Source organism: Corvus hawaiiensis, chromosome 4 (assembly GCF_020740725.1).
Source record: "Corvus hawaiiensis isolate bCorHaw1 chromosome 4, bCorHaw1.pri.cur, whole genome shotgun sequence".
Classification (NCBI taxonomy): Eukaryota; Metazoa; Chordata; class Aves; order Passeriformes; family Corvidae; genus Corvus; species Corvus hawaiiensis.
The window spans coordinates 73,983,854-74,006,403 of record NC_063216.1 but is presented as its reverse complement, the minus strand read 5'-3'; the positions used below and the strand labels follow the sequence as shown (position 1 = coordinate 74,006,403).

Genomic DNA, 22,550 nt, shown 5'->3' with positions numbered 1-22,550 from the left:
AGTTTTTTTAGCAAGAGCATCATGTAGTACTGAATCAACCTCGCACAGCAGCCTTCTCTAGGACAGGCTTTGCGCCAGAAGAGTCAGGCTGGGAGAGTCACTTTGCATACGCCCTCAGCAGTGGTGTTTCTGCTGGCACAGGGTACCACCTTCTCACATTTAGACATGAACCGAAGTCAACAAAACCTTTCCTTGACCTAGATACAGCCACAGCAACACTTCTGTCATGTTATCACGTCCTACGCAAGATGATTGAGCTGGCAAATCTGCAAAGTACTTTAAATCTTTATTAACTGGATTTTGATTCACATAAAAACCCCAACAAGTTGACTTGATGAGATATATATTTCATAAACACCTGCTTAGACTTTATTAAACCCTTATTAAGGGAACTTATATATCCAAATATTCAGTTAGTTCCCTGAGATCCACATTGTGTGACTGAAACATCTCATTGGAGAAACTGGAAAATGTTTAATGTTCAAACCTATTCCTATCAGTGCTAATTGGGAAATATTCAACTAAGTACCTATTTGATTCAAAGCAAAACCATATTGATATCTGCTGTTTGACTGGTATTTGATTAGGAACTGTGGAAAAGTATTTCATCATCCTGTGATCTGCTTGCAATATTTATCTTTTTCCCCAAACACTGAATGGAAATATTTAACTGTATCAACCTTTTCTCCCTCTCTACTGTCAGTTTCAAAAAAAATCACATAATCTTGCAGCATTGTTTTCAAGGTTCCTTCATTCTAATTGAAAAAAATACTAATATTCACAGCCACATTTCTACTACACTTTACTGTGTTGGCCACATGTCCACAGTCCTTCTGTAGCTGTATCCTTTTGCCTTCCTTGCAGCACTAGAGGTCATTTATTTTTATTTTTCTCCCAAATTGGGTTTTATAAATATGCATAAACCCAACCATATAGGCCTCAAGGAACACAAGTGACTCCTCTGCAAAAACTGTGAATATCATAAAATTCCAGACTAACCGGAGTGTCAGAATTGATTTCAGTTCTGAAATCCAGTTCCACCTGTTCCAAAGGCAAATACCATGATTTGATCTGGACAAAACATACTCTTTGATTTCCTCATTGTGAAGGCAACACAAGCAAAACCAAGCCCACAGAAAGGGAGTTTGCCAGTACCCCGGGCCTGCATTCACACAAAGTTTACAGAATCACAGAAGAGTTGAGGTTGGAAGGGACCTTTAAAGATCATCTGGTTCCAACCCCCTGCTACAGGCAGGGACACCTTCCACAATTCCAGTTTGCTCAGAGCTCCATCCAATCTGTCCTTGGACACCTCCACAGATGGGGCACGCACAACTTCCTTGGGCGACCTGTTCTGGTACCTTACCATGCTCACAGCAAAGAACATCCTCCTAACATCTAGTCTAAACCTATATTGTCTTGGTTTGAAGCCATTCCTCCTTGTCCTGTCACTACATGCTCTTGTAAAAAATCCCTCTCCATCTTTTCTTGCAGACTCCCTTCAGGTACTGGAAGGCCTCAATTAAGTCACCCCAAAGCCTTCTCTTCTGCAGGCTGAACAATCCCAATTCTCTCAGCCTTTCCTCCTAGGAATGGTGCTCCATCTCTCTAATCGTCTTGGTGGCCTCCTCTGGATTCACTGTAACAGGTCCATGTCCCTCCTAAGCTGAGGACCCCAGAGCTGGAGGCAGCACTGCAGGTGGGGTCTCACTGGAGTAGGGTTGGAAAGGACCTCTGGAGATCATCCAGTCCAACCCCTCTGCCAAGGCAGGGTCACCTGGAGCAGGTGACACAGGGACAGATCCAGGTGAGTTTGGAATGTCTCCAGAGAGGGAGACTCCACAACATCCCTGAGCAGCCTGTCCCAGTGCTGTGCCACTCTCAACAAAAAGTTCTTCCTCATGTTGAGGTGGAACTTCTTGGGTTTTATTTTATGGCCCTTGTCCTGTCGCTGGGCACTACTGAGAAGAGTCTGGCACCAACTTCTTGACACCCACCTTTGAGACATTTATATGCATTCATGAGATCTCCTCCCAGTCTTCTCCAGACTGAACAGGCCCAGCTCCCGCAGTCTCTCCTCATACGAGAGATGCTCCAGAGCCCTTCTCATCTCTGTGTCCTCCGCTGGACCCTCTGCATAGCTCCTTGTCTCCCTTCACGGAAGAGCCCAGCGCTGGGCACAGCACTCCAGATGTCCCTCGCTCGCAGTCCAGGACATTACCAGTTCGGCACTGCAGGAGCCCCTGAGGGGCCCCGCTGCGGGCGCCGCCCCCGGGGCTCGGGGCGGGTCCGGGGGCGGTGGCGGCGGCGGCGGCAGCGCAGCCATGGCCATGGCGGCCCTGGCGGGGGTTCGGGCTGTGCGCTGCGCGCTCTGCCGGGGTGGCCCGAGGCGCTGGTACCGCACCGAGCGCGGCGTCTACGGCTACAAACCGCGGAAGGAGGCGGGCGGGCGGGCGGCGGAGCAGCGCGGCGCCGGCAGAGCAGGTCGGACACCCCCGGGGCCGCGCCGGGCGGAGGGAGCGCGGCGGAGGCTGCCCCGGAGCGGGGCCCGGGCACGGAGCGGGCGCTCTGAGGTGTCGCGTGTGTTGTTCCCGGCGGGGCAGAGCGCAGAGCAGACCCGCTCCGAGAGCTCTTGGCTGTAGCTTCTGGAAGCGTGGGGTGCCTGGCCCCGCTCCACGGGCTGAAGTGGCTGTGAGAGCACCGACTGCTGAAGTTTCCTCAGCAATGGGCTCTCGGAGAGTTCTGCTCATAGAAGTACCTCTGCCACGCGCCTGTCATTTTCCTTTTATATCATGGTGCTTGAACTAGCTAAACTGAGGGTGGTGAGACACTGAACAGGTTGCCCAGGGAGGTTGTGGATGCCTCAGCCCTGACGGTGTTCAAAGCCAGACTAGATAAAGCTTTGATCAGCCTGGTTTAGCGGGAGGTGTCCCTGCCCATGGCAGGCGGGTTAGGACTGGATGGTCTTTAAGGTCCCTTCCCACCCCTTAACATTCTATGATTCCATTATTAAATACAGGTAACTCTCTCCTGTAGCAATAACTGTGTTGCTTTCAGCTCAGTTTTATAGTGCAGAAATGTGATTGCAAGCAGAAGACTTTCCAAGGTAGGAGTGTGGTCCTTGCGTTACCTTTACTCTGGAGACTCTGGTAGGAATTAAACCCACTGCCCAGAAGCAGGAGTGAAACAAATAACTCCTGGACACTGAGGCCTGTCACGAAGTGGCCTCCTTGTTAATGATTAACATATATTTATGTAATATTTTTAAATTGCATTAAATGGCCTCCTTTCTGAGAGCATTGTGGGTGATGTTAGCCTTATGTCTGGATTATGTCCCTCTGCTGTAGAACCCAGTAGAGAAAAGGGCCTGCTTTGAATGGGCCGACTGTGATTGTAATGGCTGGAGGAGAGTGTCGGCAATAGAAATACAAATGTCAGAGAAATAACTTTGTGATATGGTCTGAGAATTGCAATTTTTGGAAAACAAAAGCCTTCAAACCTGACTACTGTCAGTGCTGTGTTTCTACCAGGATGAAAAAACCCTCCACATCAGGAATGCTTTATAAACTGGTTCGTATCATTAATTTGTAGCAAACTGTGCTTGCAGTATGTTTTATTGTTTGCAGTTTATCACCCTGGTCTGTGCCTGTGCTCAGTGACAGTAATGTGTGTGTGACCTCTCAGCTGGTCAAATTCTGTCTTTGTTGATAATTTTTACAGCATTTGGCTCAGCACATGCTCTTGGCTCCTGCAGACAGACTTTTGGTTTCTTGAAGTCATGGGACCTGAATTATTGTTAAGGCCCAATCCTTCTGTCTTTCCAGCAAGGAACTAGGGAGCATAAGTGATAGGATTGAGCTGGCTTAGGAAATAAGACTTTATACACTAGTAATGTGCTGTTCTTGACTTGGACATACCTGTTGTGAAGAGATTTGAAGCAAAATGAAATAGCTTTTCATATGTGTACAGGAGCCTAACTTATGAGGGGAGCTGTGAGGGAAATCTAGAGTGTACTTGCTTGAGTATTGGATGGGGGAGCAGATGTAGAAGTTTGCTGATGGGAGCTGTTGTGGGTTAATAAAGTGGAAACAGCTGCATAGAAAAGCTCTTTTTCCAGCCAGAACCTTGATGGTTGCCAGCGGACAAAACATTCCTGTGTTGATGCTGTAAGTGAATTTAATCTGAGCATGTGTGTGATAACTGTTCTGCTTTCTTTTTGGTTTTAGTTGACCATGCTCTTGCTCGTTTAATAACTGCCTATGCTGAACATGGCCACAAAGCAGCCAAAATAAACCCACTGTTTGCTGGCCGGGCTGTTATGAACATGGTACCTGAAATCCAAGAGCTGGCTGAAGTTCTTCAGGGTCCTCTCGTTACTACAGGTGAGTCCACAGCCCTATCACAGCAAATGCTGTTCGTGGGCGATTTATTGAGGGGCTGTGGCCTCTGTGGAAGAGTCAGATATTGAGTGGTGGCTCAATCAGTAATGAAAACTGTTGGACAGGAAATTGTCAACTTCAGCCTACATGTCTGTTGCAGAAATCGTAGTGCAGTGAGAGGCTTCTTTCCAGCATCCTAAGAAACCATGAAAATTTGTACTTGTTCCTACAGCTACTGAGGTTAAACATTAATTACTTGTGTTACTGTAACATTCCATGATTACCATAATACCTAACACTGTAGTGAAGATTTGAAAGTACAAGGGCAGAAGTCAAGAATTGTCTCTTCTTGGCTCCCTTGGAGTCTTGCTGTCGCCTTAAACAAAGGAGGGGGTTCTCTCTCAATGCTTTATTTTCTCTAAAACAGGTCTTAGTGCTTCCCCCTCCTCCCCCAAATTGACTAATAACATTTATTTCCCACCAGGACTTATAAACATGGGAAAAGAGGAGGCTTCTGTAGAGGATGTGATGGCTTACCTGGACCATATATACTGCGGGCATATTTCCATAGAAACAAGCCAGCTTCCAACTTTGGAGGAGAGAGAATGGTTTGCTAAAAGGTTTGAAGAGCTAAAGCAAGAAGCATTTACACCTGAAGAGAAAAAGCACTTGTGCAAACTGATGCTGGAGTCCCAGGTACTTTGTTCCCTGTTACTGGGTTGTAATAGTCATGGGGTCTGTCATGGATCCTTTACTGTTCTGGACATGATTCATGCAGAAAAAGAACAATCACTGTCCTGAAAGGCTTTGACAGTGTGCAGGAGGAAGAAGTACAAGGTTTTGCCTGAAGCAGTGCAGTGCAGGAATCTCATTGGAGTTTGTTGCTGAATTTACTTACCAGCCATTACTGAAATAATGATGCTATAAACCCATGAATAATCAGTCTTCAAAAGTGAGATCCTCTAAGATTAATGATCTGACAGCTCATATTAAATGTTATTGATGGGAGCACAAGGTTGAGCAGAGCTCTGTGAAGTCTTGTGCTCTGGCTTAGCTGCTCTGTGTTCCCTCTCACCCTCATGCTGATCTGTTTTACTGTCCTTAAAGTATGCTGTCCCTCAAGGTTTTGGAAGAAAAAATCAGAGCTGGACTGAGGTGTTATCATATAGCACTGCCAAATACGGTGCTTTTCAGGAAGGAACCTTTGTTCAATGCCTTCTGTAAGGAAGTGAAATGTTTATGCACTTTTGAAATGTACAGAGAAAATTTATTCCAATACTTTTGTACTGTGAAAAGTTTTAATTTTTTCCCCCTTTTCTTCCCATGTTATCCAGAAGGATTGAAAGGTAGAAGAGAAGGATCTGTGAAGGTTGGAAAGGTAGAAGAGCAGGATCTGGGAAAGTGTCCCTGTTTCCAGTTTTCCAAGTGGAAGGAGTGTTAAATGTAATATTTACCAATGACTAAACAGAAGTATGTGGCCCACTTCCTTTTTTTTGTTGCCTCTTTGGCAGTTAGAGGAATTTGATGGTGACACAGGAGGTTGATATTGGGACCCTGATGTGCCCTACTTTGATTTCAGTATGACCAGAACTATACTAAGAGTGTATAATTTAACCCTGACAGGAAATAAACTGCTTTTATATGTGATCAGTTTTGTGTATGTTATTCCTTAGAACTTAATATTGTTCAACTAGCATTTGGCTCAGATCTTTGGGTGTGGCTTAGTCTTCCCTTCTCAGTTACAGATTTCATTGAGTTTCTGTCTTCAGCTGCAAAAACTAAAGAAATTTCCAGTGCTTCCAAAACTTGGTCACTTATTAGAGCTTTCTAGGAGGAGGTGAATGGATTGAAGTGAGAAGAAAATGAAGTAAATACAGATTCCTTTATTTTTCTTCTCTCAAGCATTCTACCTATGTACTAAGGACTGTGCCTAATGTAAATCAAAATTAAACACTGCTTTGCTAGCACTTTGTATCTCAAGATAGTTATGGGTTATATTGTAAAAGAACACCATTCCTTAATTTCCACCTAAAACAGGTAAACTACCAAGGAATTTGTAAATTAGTCTGGTGTTACAGTTCTTCTTGAAGCACCTTCCATGTCAGACAGAGAAAGTTTGGTCCTCAATCCAACATTTTTCTGCTTAGGAGGAGATAAGAGCTGATTTTTCATAGTCGTCATAGCTTCCGGTCTCAGACTGTGGGGGTGGGGAGTGAGCTGAGACTTTCCAGGGGTATGTTTAGATTTGTATGCCTCAAGGGTATAAACATAAATTATATTTCAATTTTATGAACAGAAGGCTGCTACTTAAAATAGCCTAATACTGAAGTTCTCCTGTTTTTAATAGGAGTTTGATCACTTCTTGGCCACCAAGTTTGCCACAGTGAAGCGATATGGTGGTGAAGGAGCAGAGAGCATGATGGGCTTCTTCCACGAGCTGTTCAAGATGTGTGCCTACAGCGGGGTCACAGATATCATCATTGGAATGCCTCATCGGGGAAGGCTTAATCTGCTCGCCGGCTTACTTCAGCTTCCTCCCGAGGTACGAGATTTATGATCTCACAGGCAGTTGCCTGGTTTGTTTGCAGTAAAATAAACCCCTACAAGTTTGCCATGTTGTAAATGCTGGAGCAATAAAATGTTACCTGTGTGAGAGTGTTCTCCCTTCCAATCAACACTTCAGTGAACTGTCTGCAGGAGACTGTTGAAGGAGCTCTAATGAAGGGTTTTATGTGCTGTTACTTAGAAGCATCCTTGCAATTTCAGGAGTAGGAGAGAGTTTTTCTTTCAACACGTCAATGAATCAGAAAAGGGTTTTAACCAAATCTGTTTCCATGCAGCTCATGTTCCGCAAGATGCGTGGTTTGAGTGAGTTTCCAGAGAATTCAGCAGCCATTGGGGATGTTCTCTCCCACTTGACATCTTCTGTAGATCTTGACTTCGGCTCCCACAGACCCGTGCACGTCACCTTGCTCCCCAACCCCTCACACTTAGAAGCCATCAACCCAGTGGCTGTGGGCAAGACACGAGCAAGGCAACAGACTCTGCTCGATGGAGATTACTCCCCAGAGAGCTCTGCACAGCCTGGGGACAAAGTTATTTGCCTGCAGGTATTTTGCTTACAATTTGTAATTGATCTTTGTAAGACTTACAGGACTAGAATGTCAATAGGAGTGTACATAGACGTATCAAGCAAAACTGAATTAATGTATGATGTCAAGAACTGGGATCCTCTTTATAGGGAAAGAGTAGGGCAAGGAAGAGTTTCAGGTGGCATATCTGATGATGCTGGCATTTAAATAATTTCACTTCTAAGACTTCTGAATAACTGATTCTGATAACTCCCTTTATTTTAATAATATTCTGCATTGAGAGCTATGTGTGCTCTTTCCTCACTTTTGTATTTAAACCACCACTGGAAGCCTTTCAAATTAATGGGTTTGGAGAAGAGCTGTCAACAAGGCTGAAAAATGTTCAGGAGGATTTGGAATTTTGTCATTTTGTCATGGTACTGTTGAAGACACTGCTGGAATTAGTTTTTACTCCTTGAACTGACTTGTATAGCTGTAGAAGCAATCCTAAATAGTTCCTTCCACCAATTTTCTTCTCTTGCATTGAATTCAACTTGGAAAAACAAGTGAGTCAAACTCTTAATGTTTTACCAGGAGTAAAAACAAGCTGGGCAAAAATGTTCTGTAAAGTATAACAAACATGGAGGAAGTTACATGTAGGAGTGAAAATGTATTTCAGTTGAAAAAATGTTTTGCTTTCTCTTAGAAGGGTGTGGATATTCTGAAAAAGCAGAAATGAGAATGCAAAATATTCTGGGCAAGTTTGGGTTCTTGTTTTTTTATTAAAAAAATGGCTTTAGAGCATGCAATTGCAGGCAACTTTGGCTGCCCAGTGTGTCTCCATCTTTCAGTTATGTCTTAGTTTGAGAAGATACTATTGTTTCTTTCTCATAACGTTAGATCTTCACCACATAGTAATGAAAGTACTATGCCTCCTTAAACAAGGATTCTTCAGGATAAATGGACCCTCTCTATCCAAGAAATATTCAACTTTTTAGGATTTGGAGTGGTAGGGAGGATTGCATCACAGAGAAGAGAAACATTTGGTTCTGAGCTAAACGCCTGCATGTCAGTAAAAAACTGACTCAAAGTATTCCTAAAAGGAAGAAAATGTATCATGGAACCTGAATGTCATTACTTGTGATTGTCTTCAAGAGATACAAGAGTTAGATTGAAAACAGGCAAATTTTTAGTTGTAACTGTTAACTGCTCTCATTCAGCTAGCTGAGAAAAGAGATGAAAGCAGGCACCTTGTGTTTCAGAATCTTGTTTCTCTTTGGACTTTCTGTTTTTACAGTGCTTTCTCTTGAGAAGTGTAGATACTCTGAACTCTGAACTGAAGTTTATACTGGCATTTCTTCTCTTCTTCCACAAGTGTCAGTGCCAGAGCTTGAGGGGAGAATGAGTAAAGATCAGTTAAGGTGCCATTGTCAGTGGTGAGCTTCGTTGTCCAGGGTCTGAAGGTCTTCTTTTCTGGAACATCAGTGTGCTCAGAATTTGTAAGGATTATAAAACTCTTCTCAGTTAACTGCCCAAGGACACCTCTGCAGCATTTAATTGTCCATCTCTGCTGGAGAGAGGTTTCTTTTTCACCTTCTCACATAGCTTAACTCCACTTCCTGGATATCAGGCAACTACAGATGTTTCTGATTTGAAACGAAATCTGAGAGTAATATCTCCCAGAAACAAATTCCACTCTCAGCATCACTGTTTGGTGAATTAAAGTTGATGATGACCTTTCTTTTAGCTTTTTGCTAATGCAGCCCAGAGAAAAATGTGCCCTAGCAAAAACTGTCTCCATCTTTTTGGTAGAATGGGTAAAATCCTACCTGCACCACAGGAATTGAATCCTCTGGGGTTTGAGATGCATATGAAGAGTCTTGTGTAGTTGAATAGTCACATTGTCTGTAGGCTTTAATGCTTTGGGATGTGCTAAAGGCCATAAAGTTTTCTCAGATGTTTTAGGGTCTTCACTCAAATGCTATCACCGAGACATGTAGCCTTCTTAGGCAGCAGAAGAAACCAGGAGGGAAAAGCGAAAACCCAACATTTCAGGAACAAGTGTAGCATGGTAAGGGATAGAGTGGGGACCCTGGCTTGTCTCTCTTGCAGTAGTTACCTTTGTTTTACTGTGATACCTCTTAAAAATCTGTATTGGAATGGTATAAAACCCAGTGCTGCTGCTTCAGTGGTAGATTGCACCTCTGTTACCTTGGCGTACATGCAGAAGGCTTGAAACCACTATTCCATAGCTAGAAAGTAGAACTGTCATTGGTTTCAATAAGAAAGTACATCAGTCTGCATAGCTACTTTGATCTGCAAATCATTGAGTCTGCATTCTGAGGAAGCTGTGATCATACTCATCAATGGAGAACTGTCTCCAATTTCAAAACATTGAAATGCTAGATGATATTCACTCCAGTATCTCTAGCTTTTTTTGGAAACCTGGGTTGGATATCACAGTATTCTACCTTCCCCTTCCAAACAATTTTTTTTATTTGCAATATTTATTTGCTATTGCTATTTTGAAATGTAACTAAGAACTTAGGTTTTATTTCCTTCTGAAAGTTTTTTTTGTTTTGAGTGCTTCCATTTGGTTCATTTTCCACTTGTTTTTCTGTTCTTGTCTGTTTGGTAAGGTGGAAATGGGCATCAGTCACAATTCACCAACATTTAACTTCAGCAAAGGTGTAGTGAATACTGTGGCTCCCTTTGTTCAGGGGTCAGTGGCTTGCCTCTGCTGCAGCTTTGCCATAGCCAGGAAACTTGCAGTCACCTGGACACTTGTGGGACAGTTTTAAGAGGTTATAGTCAGTTCCAGGTAGGGATTACATCAGGCAGTTATGTACATTTGTTGGCTGCTATGACGTGTTAGTGGTAAGGCTATATGAACTCTCAAGTTATGGAAACAGTATTCTGAGAGGGATTAAGAAGTGGGTCCAGCTGGAACTGTATCTGTTCCATGTACTCAATTTAGAAGGTCTTGCTTAATGAGTTATGGTTTTGATTTTGCTGTTCCTCCAGTGTTTCCTAATGAGACTTTTCCATCTTCTTCCCTGATGCAGGTTCATGGAGATGCCGCTTTCTCTGGACAAGGAATTGTTCCTGAAACACTGACCCTCTCTAATCTACCACATTTCAGAGTTGGTGGGAGCATCCATTTGATTGTTAATAACCAGCTGGGATATACCACTCCTCCAGAGCGAGGAAGGTCGTCTCTGTACTGCAGTGACATTGGTATGTAGGATTGAGTCACAAGCAATTGCCTGTTGTGTCAGAAAGTGTAAGCTGTGCAATGGACTTTTTATAGCAACAGCCTGTCAGCTCTAGGGAGAGACTAATATAACTCCAGTTTCATGGTAGAGTAGAAATTAAAATTATTATTGATTATTCTCTCCTACTAGCAGCAATTCAGGTGCTAAAAATACGCCCTCCCCTATCTTCTTTATGGCAAAGACTAAATATCAAGGGGAAATCTTGTCACATTTTTACAGGATGTGACAAAATAATTGCAAGATTTCAGTGAAATCTTTATAACTCATCTAGTTTCTGTCATATTATTGACAGCTTTTGAAAAGGTATTATAAGATGTATTATCAGTAAGATCAGAGACATAGTAGTTAGTTATCTTGAATATGTCTCCTATAAGTAAAAATACACTTTTGTATGCTTTTGACCTAACGTCAACTGTTTGTCTTATGGTTTCATCAAACCAAACAAGTAGGTTCATTAAATCTGATAAGGTAGATAGCATATGTTATTACTGTTTTCCCTGGGCTGGTTTTGTGTTATGGATTGTTTTTGTTTGGGTTTGGTTTTTTGCCTCCTTCCTTAGTTTTCCTTTCTTCTTACCTGTCAGTGAGGAGGGGCTGTAGCTGAGCTTTAGTATTTTGCTAGGGAGAAAAACTTGACATGGGCCAGGAATGGCTGAAGTATCTTAGCTTCTCAGAATTTGGACAGGTACAAAGGAGCACTGCTGCTCACAGCCAAATTGCCATACAGGAGAGGGTGTTAAGATATTGAAACTTTAGAGTGTTCTCTTTAGTGAAGAGATTTCTGTGCCTGGAGGAGCAGTGGACAGAATGATATTCCCTACTAATAAGGGAGAAAGTTGCTTTTGGCCTGTATGAATTCATAGTAGTGATAACTTAGGATAAGAAGGAAATAAAACTCAATTTCTGTTTGAAAGAAAAGCAATCAAGTAGTTCTCTCCCAATCCCTGTATACTACCAGATTAATATGACGCAGGAACTGTGTCTGGGAAGTCCTCTGGGAAAAAGTGCTTATAAAGAAGTTGTGCTCAAACTGACAAATACAACAGGTTGGGCTAATTGCACTTTCTCGCAGGCAAGACTCCTCTCCTTACCCCAGCTCTCATCCCAAGGAGCATCTTTATTGGATTTGTTTTTATTATATTTACTTCATATGGGTTGTCTGTAGTTTCAGCGGAACAGGTGTGTATCTGCTTTCTTTGGAAGGGGCTGGGTGTGATTCCTGTTCTGTTTTGGATCCCTGGGCAGGTAAAATTGTTGGATGTGCAGTTATCCATGTGAACGGGGATGATCCTGAGGAAGTTGTCCGTGCCACACGACTGGCTGTGGAGTACCAGCGCCAGTTCCGCCGGGATGTGATCGTGGACTTGCTGTGCTACAGGCAGTGGGGCCACAATGAGCTTGATGAGCCCTTCTTCACCAACCCCAGCATGTACAAAATCATCAGGTAAGGGTTGCACCACCAAAATATGTCTGCACCACCTCAGTCTTGCTACTGCAACAGAAGTCTCTGTGTGAGATCCTTTGACATATCCACAGGTCTTTATGTAAATGCAGCTACACTGTCAGCAGCCCTTCACTACAGTGTGAGTCTGATAATGAGATGTTAATGTGGGCAATCACTACTGTTGGCTCTTGAATGTGTGGCTTGGTGCTTTTCGTAGAACAATCTTGGACATAGCTTTTGGATTTCAAATTTCCGACCACTGGTAATCAGAGGGCAAAGTTGCCTTCTGTGTGCCATGGAGAAGCATGAATAATGTGGGAGAATGGGCAGGAAGCCAGCATGATGTTTGTCCTGTCTTTGCCTGGTCCTGCTGTGTCCAGTGGGGACTCATCTCTATAAGCATTTAAATGTATTCAGATTCCATCCTTACCCTCAAAGAAAAACACACAAAAATTCACTTGCCAGTGAATTCTGGTATTTTAGGTGAAGCATTTGTGGAATGGTTGCCTTGATTCTCTCCAGTGCGGAAATCCTACTGTGAATTTCTCTGAAGAAAATATGCATGGTAGCACAGAGGGGGTTTTGACTTGTTTTTACTTTTAACTGCCAATTATAGCACTTTTTTTTTTTACTTTTATTAATAAAGGACTATAAAACACATCTCTAAGAGAACTGTTATCTTTCTGAAAAGCCAGGAAAGTGAACTTCATGCAAATAAGTATAATGGACCAGGACACTGTTCATATGAGTTTTTCATGGTACCTGACTGTACTAAGATGGTATTTCCTTGTTCTCCTGTGACACTGTTTTTAGGCTTAATATCTATGGGGTTTGATTCCCTCCCTGGCAGATCCCGTAAGAGTATCCCAGACACATACGCAGAACACCTCACGGCTGCTGGGCTCATGACTGAGGCTGAAGTGTCTGAGATAAAGACCACGTACTATTCCAAGCTGAACGATCACCTTGCCAACGTGACTTCGTACAGTCCACCTCCTACCAACCTGCAGGCTCACTGGAAGGGCTTTGTTGAGCCTTCTGCTAAAATCACCACCTGGGACACCGGGATGCCTGTGCCACTCCTGCAGTTCATTGGAGTCAAGTCTGTGGAGGTGCCCAAAGAGCTCCAGATGCACAGCCATCTCCTGAAGACCTATGCACAGGTGAGTAGAATATCATGATACTTCTGATCCCATGGCTCAAAGGTACAGCCTGTTACAGGGAAAAGACTAAACACAGCAGGGTTTCCAGTTAAAGAATAGAATGGTATTCTCTAGGAAAAACAGCTCACTCTGTTTCAAGGCTGAGATGATGCCATTTTTCCTCCAGTTTTGAAGAAGATGTATCTTCCTCTCCAGGTCTGACCATATACCTTAGTTTGTTATTTCAACAATATTTTATTGCAATGAAGAAAAAAGCTCATATACAGTTTATTATTCTTACAAGTAGAAAGAAACTATTATGATAACTTACTAATATTTATATAGTTGGTAATTAGAATGAGTACTTTGTGAGGGAATGACTCAGGAACCTGGCAATAGTGTACACAGTTTCTAAAGCCAGTAGTGAGTGTTTTATGACTTATATATATAAACATAAGACAACATGTGGCCAAGTTTGACAGTCGGGGTTTGATAGCTCCTAAGTTTGTGTTTGGTTTGGGGCGGTTTTGGGTTTGTGAATGTTTCCCTTTGATGGATGATGAGTGTGTGCAGGTGTCTGGTTGGCAGCCAGAGAGAGGATGTGAGTTGAGTATTTCAAAAGACTGATGTTTTTGTCTTCCCAGCCCAAGGCAAGAACTCCACAGCTCAGTGTGATCATTTGTCTGCAGTTCTGGAGGCCAGAACAGGGAAGAGTTCTGGAGACTGAAATACTTACACCTGGTATCTTTCATCACTGCTAACCAGACAGACCAGAAGTCTGCCAAGACTACACTTTGTGCTGTGCTAAGATTTTTCATATTTTCAGACTAGGATTAATTAATCAGTCCACAGTTTGTTGACTGGGAGGTGAACACATGGATCATCCATGGTTTTGTGGTCCTCAGGCAACCTTCTTCAGGATGTGCTGAAATAAGACTGTATTCAAATTCAACCTAAGCTGGCTGCAGGAATATAGCATTTCTCTCCATAGTGTGTAGTGTTTTTCCTAGCTTCTAATATTAGTCTGGGCCACCAAAAGAGCTACAGATGGAAAAAGACAAAATAGTAATTTTTTCTTGTTCTTTACTTGTTTAGTCAAGAGTTCAAAAAATAGAGGAAGGAAAAAAGCTGGACTGGGCAACAGCTGAAACTTTAGCATTTGGTTCTCTGCTGAGCCAAGGTAAGAGGCAACTAGACAGCAGACAGTAAAATATTTTTGCTTTAATGTCAATAAAGGATAACATTAGATTTTTTAGGTGTTTCTAAGTAAAAAGATTGATATGATGTATAAATTTGACAATTTGCATGGTCTAAGAGAAGGTAAATATGAATCCTATATGTCACTAATATTTGTAGACTGAGTCTTAAATATCTTCAAAGAACTGTAGCTCCCTCCCACTCCCCAAAAACATTTGTGCATAGAGATGAGCACGTGAGCAGTGCAGATGACATCAGTGGGGCTCCCAAGTACTTTGTGTGCTTTATGCTACTATTTCTTCTCCTTCCTCTCTAGCCTGAATTCAAATCTCCATTTACATATGATACAGAATGCACATTTTTTTTCAGTTTGCTTCAGTAAATTGAACCATTTTACCCAAAATAATGTCAGAGCATCTGTGTGCTTGTGAGTTGGAGCTGTTGCTGGTTAAGAATTGCATCTCAGATTTGATGCTGCTGATGAGGGGAAATCCAAGAAGAGATATAACAAGAGATAGAATTATTTCCTGCATGTTTTCTTTTTCCATGACTTGCTGATTTGGTGTTTTGTTTGTTGCTTGGCAAGGGTTTAATATCAGACTAAGTGGACAAGATGTTGGCAGAGGAACCTTTAGCCAACGACACGCGATGTTGGTTTGCCAGGAGACAGATGATACCTACATTCCTCTGAATCACATGTCCCCAGACCAGAAAGGTTTCCTAGAGGTAGGTTCTGTGGCCCACAAGACCTGATTCTTCAAGTTGTGCTGAAACAATCCATTTTTTAAAGCTGCTGGGACATATGTAGGCAGTATGTATGTTCTGGCAAACCCCAGATACAGGGACATAAAAACTGTCAGGGCATCCCTATTCTTTGTTGTTACAAATTACAACTTTAACAAGGGGGTTTGCTTTTCCTTGAGAGATCAGGTATTATTCTTTTCCCCTCAGTGCCTTCATTCAAAAGCAAAACAGCAAAAAATCAGACTCTCAGTTGCCTTTAGGAGTTCATGTCCTCAGTGTGCCCAGCAGTGATTGCCTGATTCCAAGGGTTCTTAACCCTTGGTTGTTTTTGTCCTCACCCACCCCTCCCAACAATTTCCTTTTGTTAGGTGAGTAACAGTCCCTTGTCTGAAGAAGCTGTGCTTGGTTTTGAATATGGAATGAGTATTGAGAGCCCTAAGTTACTGCCAATTTGGGAAGCTCAGTTTGGAGACTTCTTTAATGGAGCCCAGATAATATTTGACACTTTCATTTCTGGAGGTGAGTGTACAAGGAACTAATATATTTAAGAATCAATCGTTTGTATTATGCACTTTTTTAGAAAATCCTTCCTCTTTCAAGTAAAAGGGCAACATGTTGTGCAAAGAATTCTGTTTTCTCAAGGAGTTCTGTAAGCTTGCCCGTGAGGTCCTGACTTCTGCGCAGCTTTTCTGTGAAGACAGTACATTGAAAATGAAAGACTCCTTGGCAGAGTACAGTCATTACAAAAGGACAATTAATTATATTTATGGCCTTTCTTCCCCCACATTTATTTTACTGTGTGTATATATGGTTGATAGCTTTATAGACTGTACCTTTCCTTTATGAAGCATCTGAAAAATTCCTGAAGCAATAGAGAAGGAAAATAGTGATTATTTAAAACAAAGAAACAAAAAACCCCACAACACCACCTTACTAAGTTTGACTCTAACAGGTTTTCTGAGTTCTCAGATATAAAACCTCTGTAGTCATAGATGGAAATTTAGAGGCCCTCTTATCCCACCCACATGTATTTGAAGCTGGGATGAATTACCTTCTGGATTTGACTGTAATCTCTTATATTGTGCAGGAGGTTTGGCAGAGCTCAGGGGAATGAGCACTGCTGTGTTAGCCAGGACTGGCTCACAGGATGCTGCTGGGATCACACATGTAGAGATGAAGTTTTAAAATTTCACTGTCATGTGCTCCATGTGGAGACATAAGTCTTCTGGGAGCCCAGAGCTACATGATGATTTCAGAAACTTCAGTTCACCTAATGTGTGTTGTTTCACTGTAGAGAACCTCAGGACAAAATGCCAGCAGCATGTTTCAGGCTTGTATTTAATGATGTGGAAATTAGCTCTTCTTTTTCCTGAGTAGTTTGTGCAAAGCAATGTGTTCTGTGGCTTTATGTTCTGTGGAAATCATCCTTTCCTTCCTCCTCGTTCTGTGTTTCTAGGTGAGGCCAAGTGGCTTCTTCAGAGTGGGATAGTAATTCTTCTTCCCCATGGCTATGATGGTGCAGGCCCTGAGCACTCGTCCTGCCGGATGGAACGGTTCTTACAGGTACCCACCACACCTCTCAGGGTCACATATCCCCAGCACAGCACGGGCAGTCAGTGCTCTGGGAGCTGTGCTGCAAAAATACAAAATGGGGATTCCCGGTGCCCTCGTTGCAACGTGCTCAAAAGAGACAGTTCAGATGTAATCTTGCCAGTTAAATGCTAAACCCATTTCTTCTCTGAAGTTGTTCCTCTCTTGCAACCAATGTCTGAATTCGGGTATTTGCTAATCTGCTCCTATACAGGTCAGTGTGCCTCTTGTGCCTGGATTTTTTCTTCCATATTGGTCTCAGAGTTTGCTTTTGACAAGGTATTGCTGTGTTCCCCTGTACAGATGTGTGACAGCTCAGAAGAAGGAGTTGATGGTGACCAGGTCAACATGTCAGTCGTGCATCCCACCACCCCAGCACAGTATTTCCATTTACTCCGGCGGCAAATGGTCCGAAACTTCAGGAAACCTCTCATTGTTGCTTCTCCCAAAGTGTTACTCAGGCTCCCAGTAAGCTGAAAATTGTCCTTCCTCTTTCTTTTATTTCTCCTTCTCTTTATTCTCTTTTGTGTTCCCTTCCCCTTGTTCTTCTTCCTCTGTGTTCTCTGATTGCTGTTTTGGGGTCAAATCAGTGGGATTTTGCGTGTTTGGGGCCAAATAGGTAGAGGATTAAAGCTGGGTGGAGGTGAGCTAGAAGTAGGGTTCATTCCTGATCTGATGGTGTCCTTGGGAACCTTATCATCCCACTTTTCACTGGGAATGGGAAGGAGAGGGAAGACTGTGTATTTTGTACTTACCAAAACCCTGTCTCAGTATTCTTTCTGACTCTGGCCTGAGGGAAAAGCAGCAAGATTTGGTAACTTCCAACTCTTCCTTCATGTAGGCTGCTGTATCAAGTTTTGAAGAAATGGCCCCAGGGACAACATTCAAGCCTGTCATTGGTGACTCCTTAGTAGATCCTAAAAGGTAGCTCTGCTTTCTTAGAGGAGAAGCTCAAAAGAGATGTCCTGTCCCTTTCTCCTACCCAACAGCTCAAATTTGAGGTGATATGAAAGAGGTGACTTTGAGGGGAAAATGTTTCATGGTGGGCAACTGTGGTTAGTTTTACTTCCTCTCCTTTTCTTCTGGTAATTGTTGGTAGTTACAACATCTGTCTGCAAAACAGTGAAGTGTTCAGTCTGTCAGCCCTTGGCCTCACCGGGAGTTTGTGACTGTAGTTACCAACCTGGTGGGTCCTGTTCTGCACCATGTCCATCAGCTGACAGTCACTGGGAGCAGCTGTGACGAATCATAGAATCATAGATTTGTTTAGCTTGGATCATCAAGTCCAATCTTAGCCCAGCACTGCCAAGTCCACCACTAAACCATGTCCCAAGTGTCACATCTAGACATTTAAATACCTCCAGGATGGTGACTCCACCACTGCCCTGGGAGGCCTGTTCAACTGCTTGACTGTTTCAGTGAAGAAATTTTCCCTAACATCCAGTCTAAACCTCCCTTGATGCAACTTGAGGCTGTTTCCTCTTGTCCTATTGTGTGTTACCTCAGAGACCAACTCCCACCTGGCTACGACCTGTCAGGGAGATGTAGAGAGTGATAAGTTCCCCCCTGAGCCTCCTTTTCCCCAGGCTGAGCCCCCCCAGCTCCCTCAGCTTCTCCCCATAGAACCTGTGCTCCCAACACTTCCCCAGCTCCATTCCCTTCTCTGGACAGCCTCCAGTACCTCAGTGTCTTTCTTGTCGTGAGGGGCCCAAAACTGAACCCAGAGTTTTTGTTCTGGGGCTGGAATGCCTGAGCTTATGAGGTGGGGCAATAATAAAGTGTTTGTATATCTCTATCTCTCTCCCTTCAGATGTTACAGTAAGTCCTGTTCACAATGACCAATTCAGCTTTAATTTTTTTTCCCTTATCTGCTCCTTGCCCCAGTAGTACCCAAGTCTGAGCCTTCTTCATATTTGCTTCCTGACCCCCAATCAAAAGGCTGGAAGTACTTTAGCATCTTGGGTTTTTTAAGTGGGATGGTGAGGCACAAAGCGTGCAGTTTATCTCGTTGCTTTGTCCAGTAAGATTAGACAGCCAAGACCTCTGTGATTGCAGGAGGGTGTAGTGTCTCTCCAGCAGGCAATCCTGCTTTGGCATCGCAGAGAATTGTCCTCTGGAGGGACTTCTCTCCCTCTGGTTTGTTTTCTACAGAGAGTGCAGAGATGACTAGCTTTGACTGGGTGTTTAATTTTTACATAGTCAGGGCTAAGAGAGATCAATCCCATTGTAAGGTAACTTTCCCAGAATTACTGAAGAAACAGGACCTCTGAGCTCTGGCGTACTGTGCCCAAAGGTTAGGTTGCCAACTGTTGGAGGGGAGTGGGAGAGAGGGGAAAGCAAAGAAGAGAAAAGATGGTCTAAGGGAAGCAATTTAGCTTTATAAAGTTGTCTTTGAAGTTTGACTGGTTGCTTTGGTTGGAAGTGTGAAGCTGTTCTGCATCAAGTTTCTGTAAAACACTAAACTTGGAAACATTCTTATTTTATTTTAGTGTCACCCGTGTGGTGCTGTGTTCTGGAAAGCATTACTACGCTCTGGTGAAGCAAAGAGAAACACTGGGAGAGAAGCAGCACAGCACAGCTATTCTGAGACTTGAAGAGCTCTGTCCTTTCCCCCTGGAAGCTCTACAGCAAGTGTTGAGCAAATACAACCATGCCAAAGGTCCACCAGGCTTCTACCTTTGTTTTCTAGTCTCTTTGAAGTTCTGAACTAAATCTGTTGCCTGCCTTTTAAGATGAAGAGCTTTAGTGGCTTTTTCCTCTTTGTTCTCTCCCTCATACATCCAAGTGTTTCTGGAGTGGGATGTTCCAGAAATGTTTATCACTTGTGCTAAAAGAACTTGTTTCTCTGCTATTGTTAGCTTCCAAGAAGCAGCACGGAAAATTAGAGCAAACCATTTGAGACTTTTTTTGCATTGGTCTTTGCAGTCCAGCCCTTTTAGTAGCTTTTGAAATCAGCAGTAGAAAAGCAGAATATACACGCAGTATACCCTAATGGTGGACATACTTTGGGTTTGAATTCAGCTGTGACCTGCAAGGGAATTGAGTGTGGCATGCCTTCATTTCAAAGGTAGTGGCAAGACAGAAAAACAGAGGTGCTACGAAAACAAAAATTTTTTTTCTTTCTTTGCTGGAAAGATAAATATGTATGTTTGTTATGTACTCTTATCCTTCCTTTAGTCTTCATCTGGAGTCAGGAAGAACCACAGAACATGGGTCCATGGTCCTTTGTGTCTCCACGGTTTGAAAAGCAGCTGGGTCTTAAGGTAAGATGTCCCCCAGGTGTTTTAGTCTTTAAAATGAAGTTTGAAGTTCTCCGTGAATGCAAAGGTGCTTACAACATAAACCTAATTCTGATGCCTAAATCAAATATGTGTTCTAATTTCAGCTACTTCTGCTCTTTATAGCACCATTGGTGAAGAGCAGGACTGGAGCTTTATTTTACATGGTGTTCAGTCAAAGTAGACAGGATAATGAAAGATCCCAGGTAGGGGAATAGGAGGAGAATGCAGAGGTGTCATTTGCTCTGGCAGATCATGCACTATAATGTCCTTGGAGCCATGGTCTTTGGGAGATGGGGGGATAACTTCCTGCATTACCTCCAGCTGGGACTGCCCAGTATCTGACAGCAGATATCACTGTGGCATCAGGACCTCGAGATGTGATTCTGTCCTTCATTAACAATTTCCCCACAACTCAAATTTCAGCTCCATCTTGTGAGCAGACCTCCTCTACCAGCCCCAGCAGTTGGCATTGGAACCCTCCACAATCAGCAGCAGGAAGATGTTCTGACCAACACATTTATCTGAGTTTTCAATGGACTGATTGCTCTGGATGTCAGTCATGTTTAGTGCCTCCTCCTGTGAAGAAGAAAAAAAGCCAGATCCTTAAGACTCTTAATTCTCCAAAATGGAAAAAAAAAACAACAAAGGTGGAATAAGTTTGGTAACGATTAAACAATTTTTTCATGTTGGGGAATACTTAACAATGAGAAGTGCCTGTTACACCTGATACTTCCTGTTCTCTTACACAATTTTCTACAAAATGTCTTCGTAAAGTTAAAAATCCAGTCCAGGGGACAAATTGGTGAGGTGACTGTGGAATACCTTATATCATGCTGCTTATTTGCACTTGAGAGTTTCCTGGGATGGTGCGTGTGTGGAAATAGGTTCTGTTTCCTCTGTTTCCACGGAAGTGTTAGTGCTGCTTGATCAAATAAATGCTTCCCCATGCCTGGGAATGAGCCATTTCTATAGCAGAATGTTGTGGATTCTCTCTTTTTTCTTTCCTTGAGGGCCAGGAATGCAATCTGTTGTGGCTGTTGGTGCTCTTCTCAGTGCAGGAGTTGTTAAAGCAGGATTCCCATTGCAGGGACCTTGCAGGATGGCTCCTGAAAGCTTCAGGCACCACTGTTTTTCTCACCCAGAGGGTGAGAAATCCCAAGGGATGGTTTGAGCACAGCTGTCATCTGCAGAAAGGAAAAAAATCAGTCTTTATTGGGAAACAAAGGATAAAGGACCAAAACATTGAGGTTAAGTGGGAGAATAGTGAAGCCAAATGGAAGATGGGCATCCCAGGCTGACCCCAGTGTGACTGCCCCAGAGCAGCATTCTTGCCACCACAGGATTTTTCCCAGCATTTTTCCTTTCCTGGTTTCAGGGTGAAGTTGGCACCTCCTTGCTCTTCTCAGTTACCTGGGCAAGCAGTGTTTAAGTAATCCAAACTCACTGTGAGCCAGAAACATTTCTGAAAAGAAACAAGTGGAGTTTAACTAGATCCAGCACTTGCAGATGAAAAGTCATGGTGGGTGGGAAAGGGCAGATGACAGGCAAGGCGTGCATTCACTTCAGGAGACAGGTCCCAAAATCATCTCTGAAGCCTGCTTTAGTATTTCATCCTAGTTAATTCACATATTTATTCATTCACTCCATATTGACCCAGAAATAACCTCTGTAACCTCTGTTCTGTGATGTTTCACATCACTGCTTTAGCACATCCATCACAGGAACATGAAATCATGTTTCTCCCACTTTGCTCTAGCAAACTGCACAACCTCCTGCATATCCTGAATAGCTTTATCTAATCAAGGCATATTCTGCTTTAAATTTCTGCTGATAACTAGAAAAAGGAAGCTGAAGAGTAATGTTGCTTTGGCTGCAGCTGTAGCCAAGGAAGTTGTAGAGCGCAATCACCAGCCTTGACTGCACGCTGATGATTACGTAAACCCACAGTTTTTCACTATGACGGTGCACACAAGGGAAGAACAGACCCCGTGTTTTGAGTTTCACGTGGCTCAAACCTGACCTTATTACAGACCACTCCCCCACGGGCTGTGCAGGTCTGGTTATCCAACCAGGTAAAGGATGCTCAAGTGTTCCGACCCTGTTTGATCCTCCTGGTGGGAGACAAAGCTATTTCTGTAGTGCTGCTCAGCTCAATGCCCCAAGCCCCACTGGTGTGCCATGGAGCTCCGCAGGGATACTGGGGTAGGAAGGGAGAGCTTGAGCACAGCTTTTCTCAGTCAGCTGTTGCAGACTGCCTGCAGAACACTGCTCTTGCATGATGGCTTACAGCTCCCAGGAGCAAGGCAGAGCACTTGCTGACTTGGGGGCTAACTCTGTTTCTCCCACCAATTTTGGATGCACGTGAGGCTGTTTTCCATCTGTGCGCCTTGCTCTTCTCTGCATGCAGGCTGGGACATCCCTGCACAG

The 22,550-nt window shown here is 43.3% G+C and overlaps 1 protein-coding gene across 2 annotated transcripts; it reads left to right on the top strand.

Moving 5' to 3' along the window:
• Positions 1–2,305: 2,305 nt before the first annotated feature.
• On the top strand, positions 2,306–21,097 carry DHTKD1 (dehydrogenase E1 and transketolase domain containing 1). Of its 2 annotated transcripts, none has more exons than XM_048301739.1 (17): positions 2,306–2,484; positions 4,227–4,382; positions 4,864–5,075; positions 6,727–6,921; positions 7,220–7,489; positions 10,516–10,687; positions 11,971–12,169; positions 13,020–13,332; positions 14,407–14,491; positions 15,095–15,234; positions 15,621–15,771; positions 16,709–16,815; positions 17,146–17,310; positions 17,684–17,766; positions 19,332–19,501; positions 20,020–20,105; positions 20,547–21,097. In XM_048301739.1, exons 1-17 carry the CDS (start codon positions 2,325–2,327, stop codon positions 20,646–20,648), a joined length of 2,766 nt encoding a protein of 921 aa, XP_048157696.1. In that variant the 5' UTR covers positions 2,306–2,324; the 3' UTR covers positions 20,649–21,097. The 2 variants fall into 2 exon arrangements, with proteins under 2 accessions (XP_048157696.1, XP_048157697.1); XM_048301740.1 differs by lacking the exon at positions 2,306–2,484 and adding an exon at positions 2,581–3,570.
• Positions 21,098–22,550: the final 1,453 nt, after the last annotated feature.

Coding starts and splice junctions, on each gene's coding strand:
- DHTKD1 (XM_048301739.1), top strand. CDS start 2,325: ATGGCCATGGCGGCCCTGGCGGGGGTTCGGGCTGTGCGCTGCGCGCTC. Junction 16,816..17,145: donor GGATGGAACGGTTCTTACAG/GTACCCACCACA, acceptor TCCCCTGTACAG/ATGTGTGACAGCTCAGAAGA. Junction 19,502..20,019: donor CAAATACAACCATGCCAAAG/GTCCACCAGGCT, acceptor TCCTTCCTTTAG/TCTTCATCTGGAGTCAGGAA.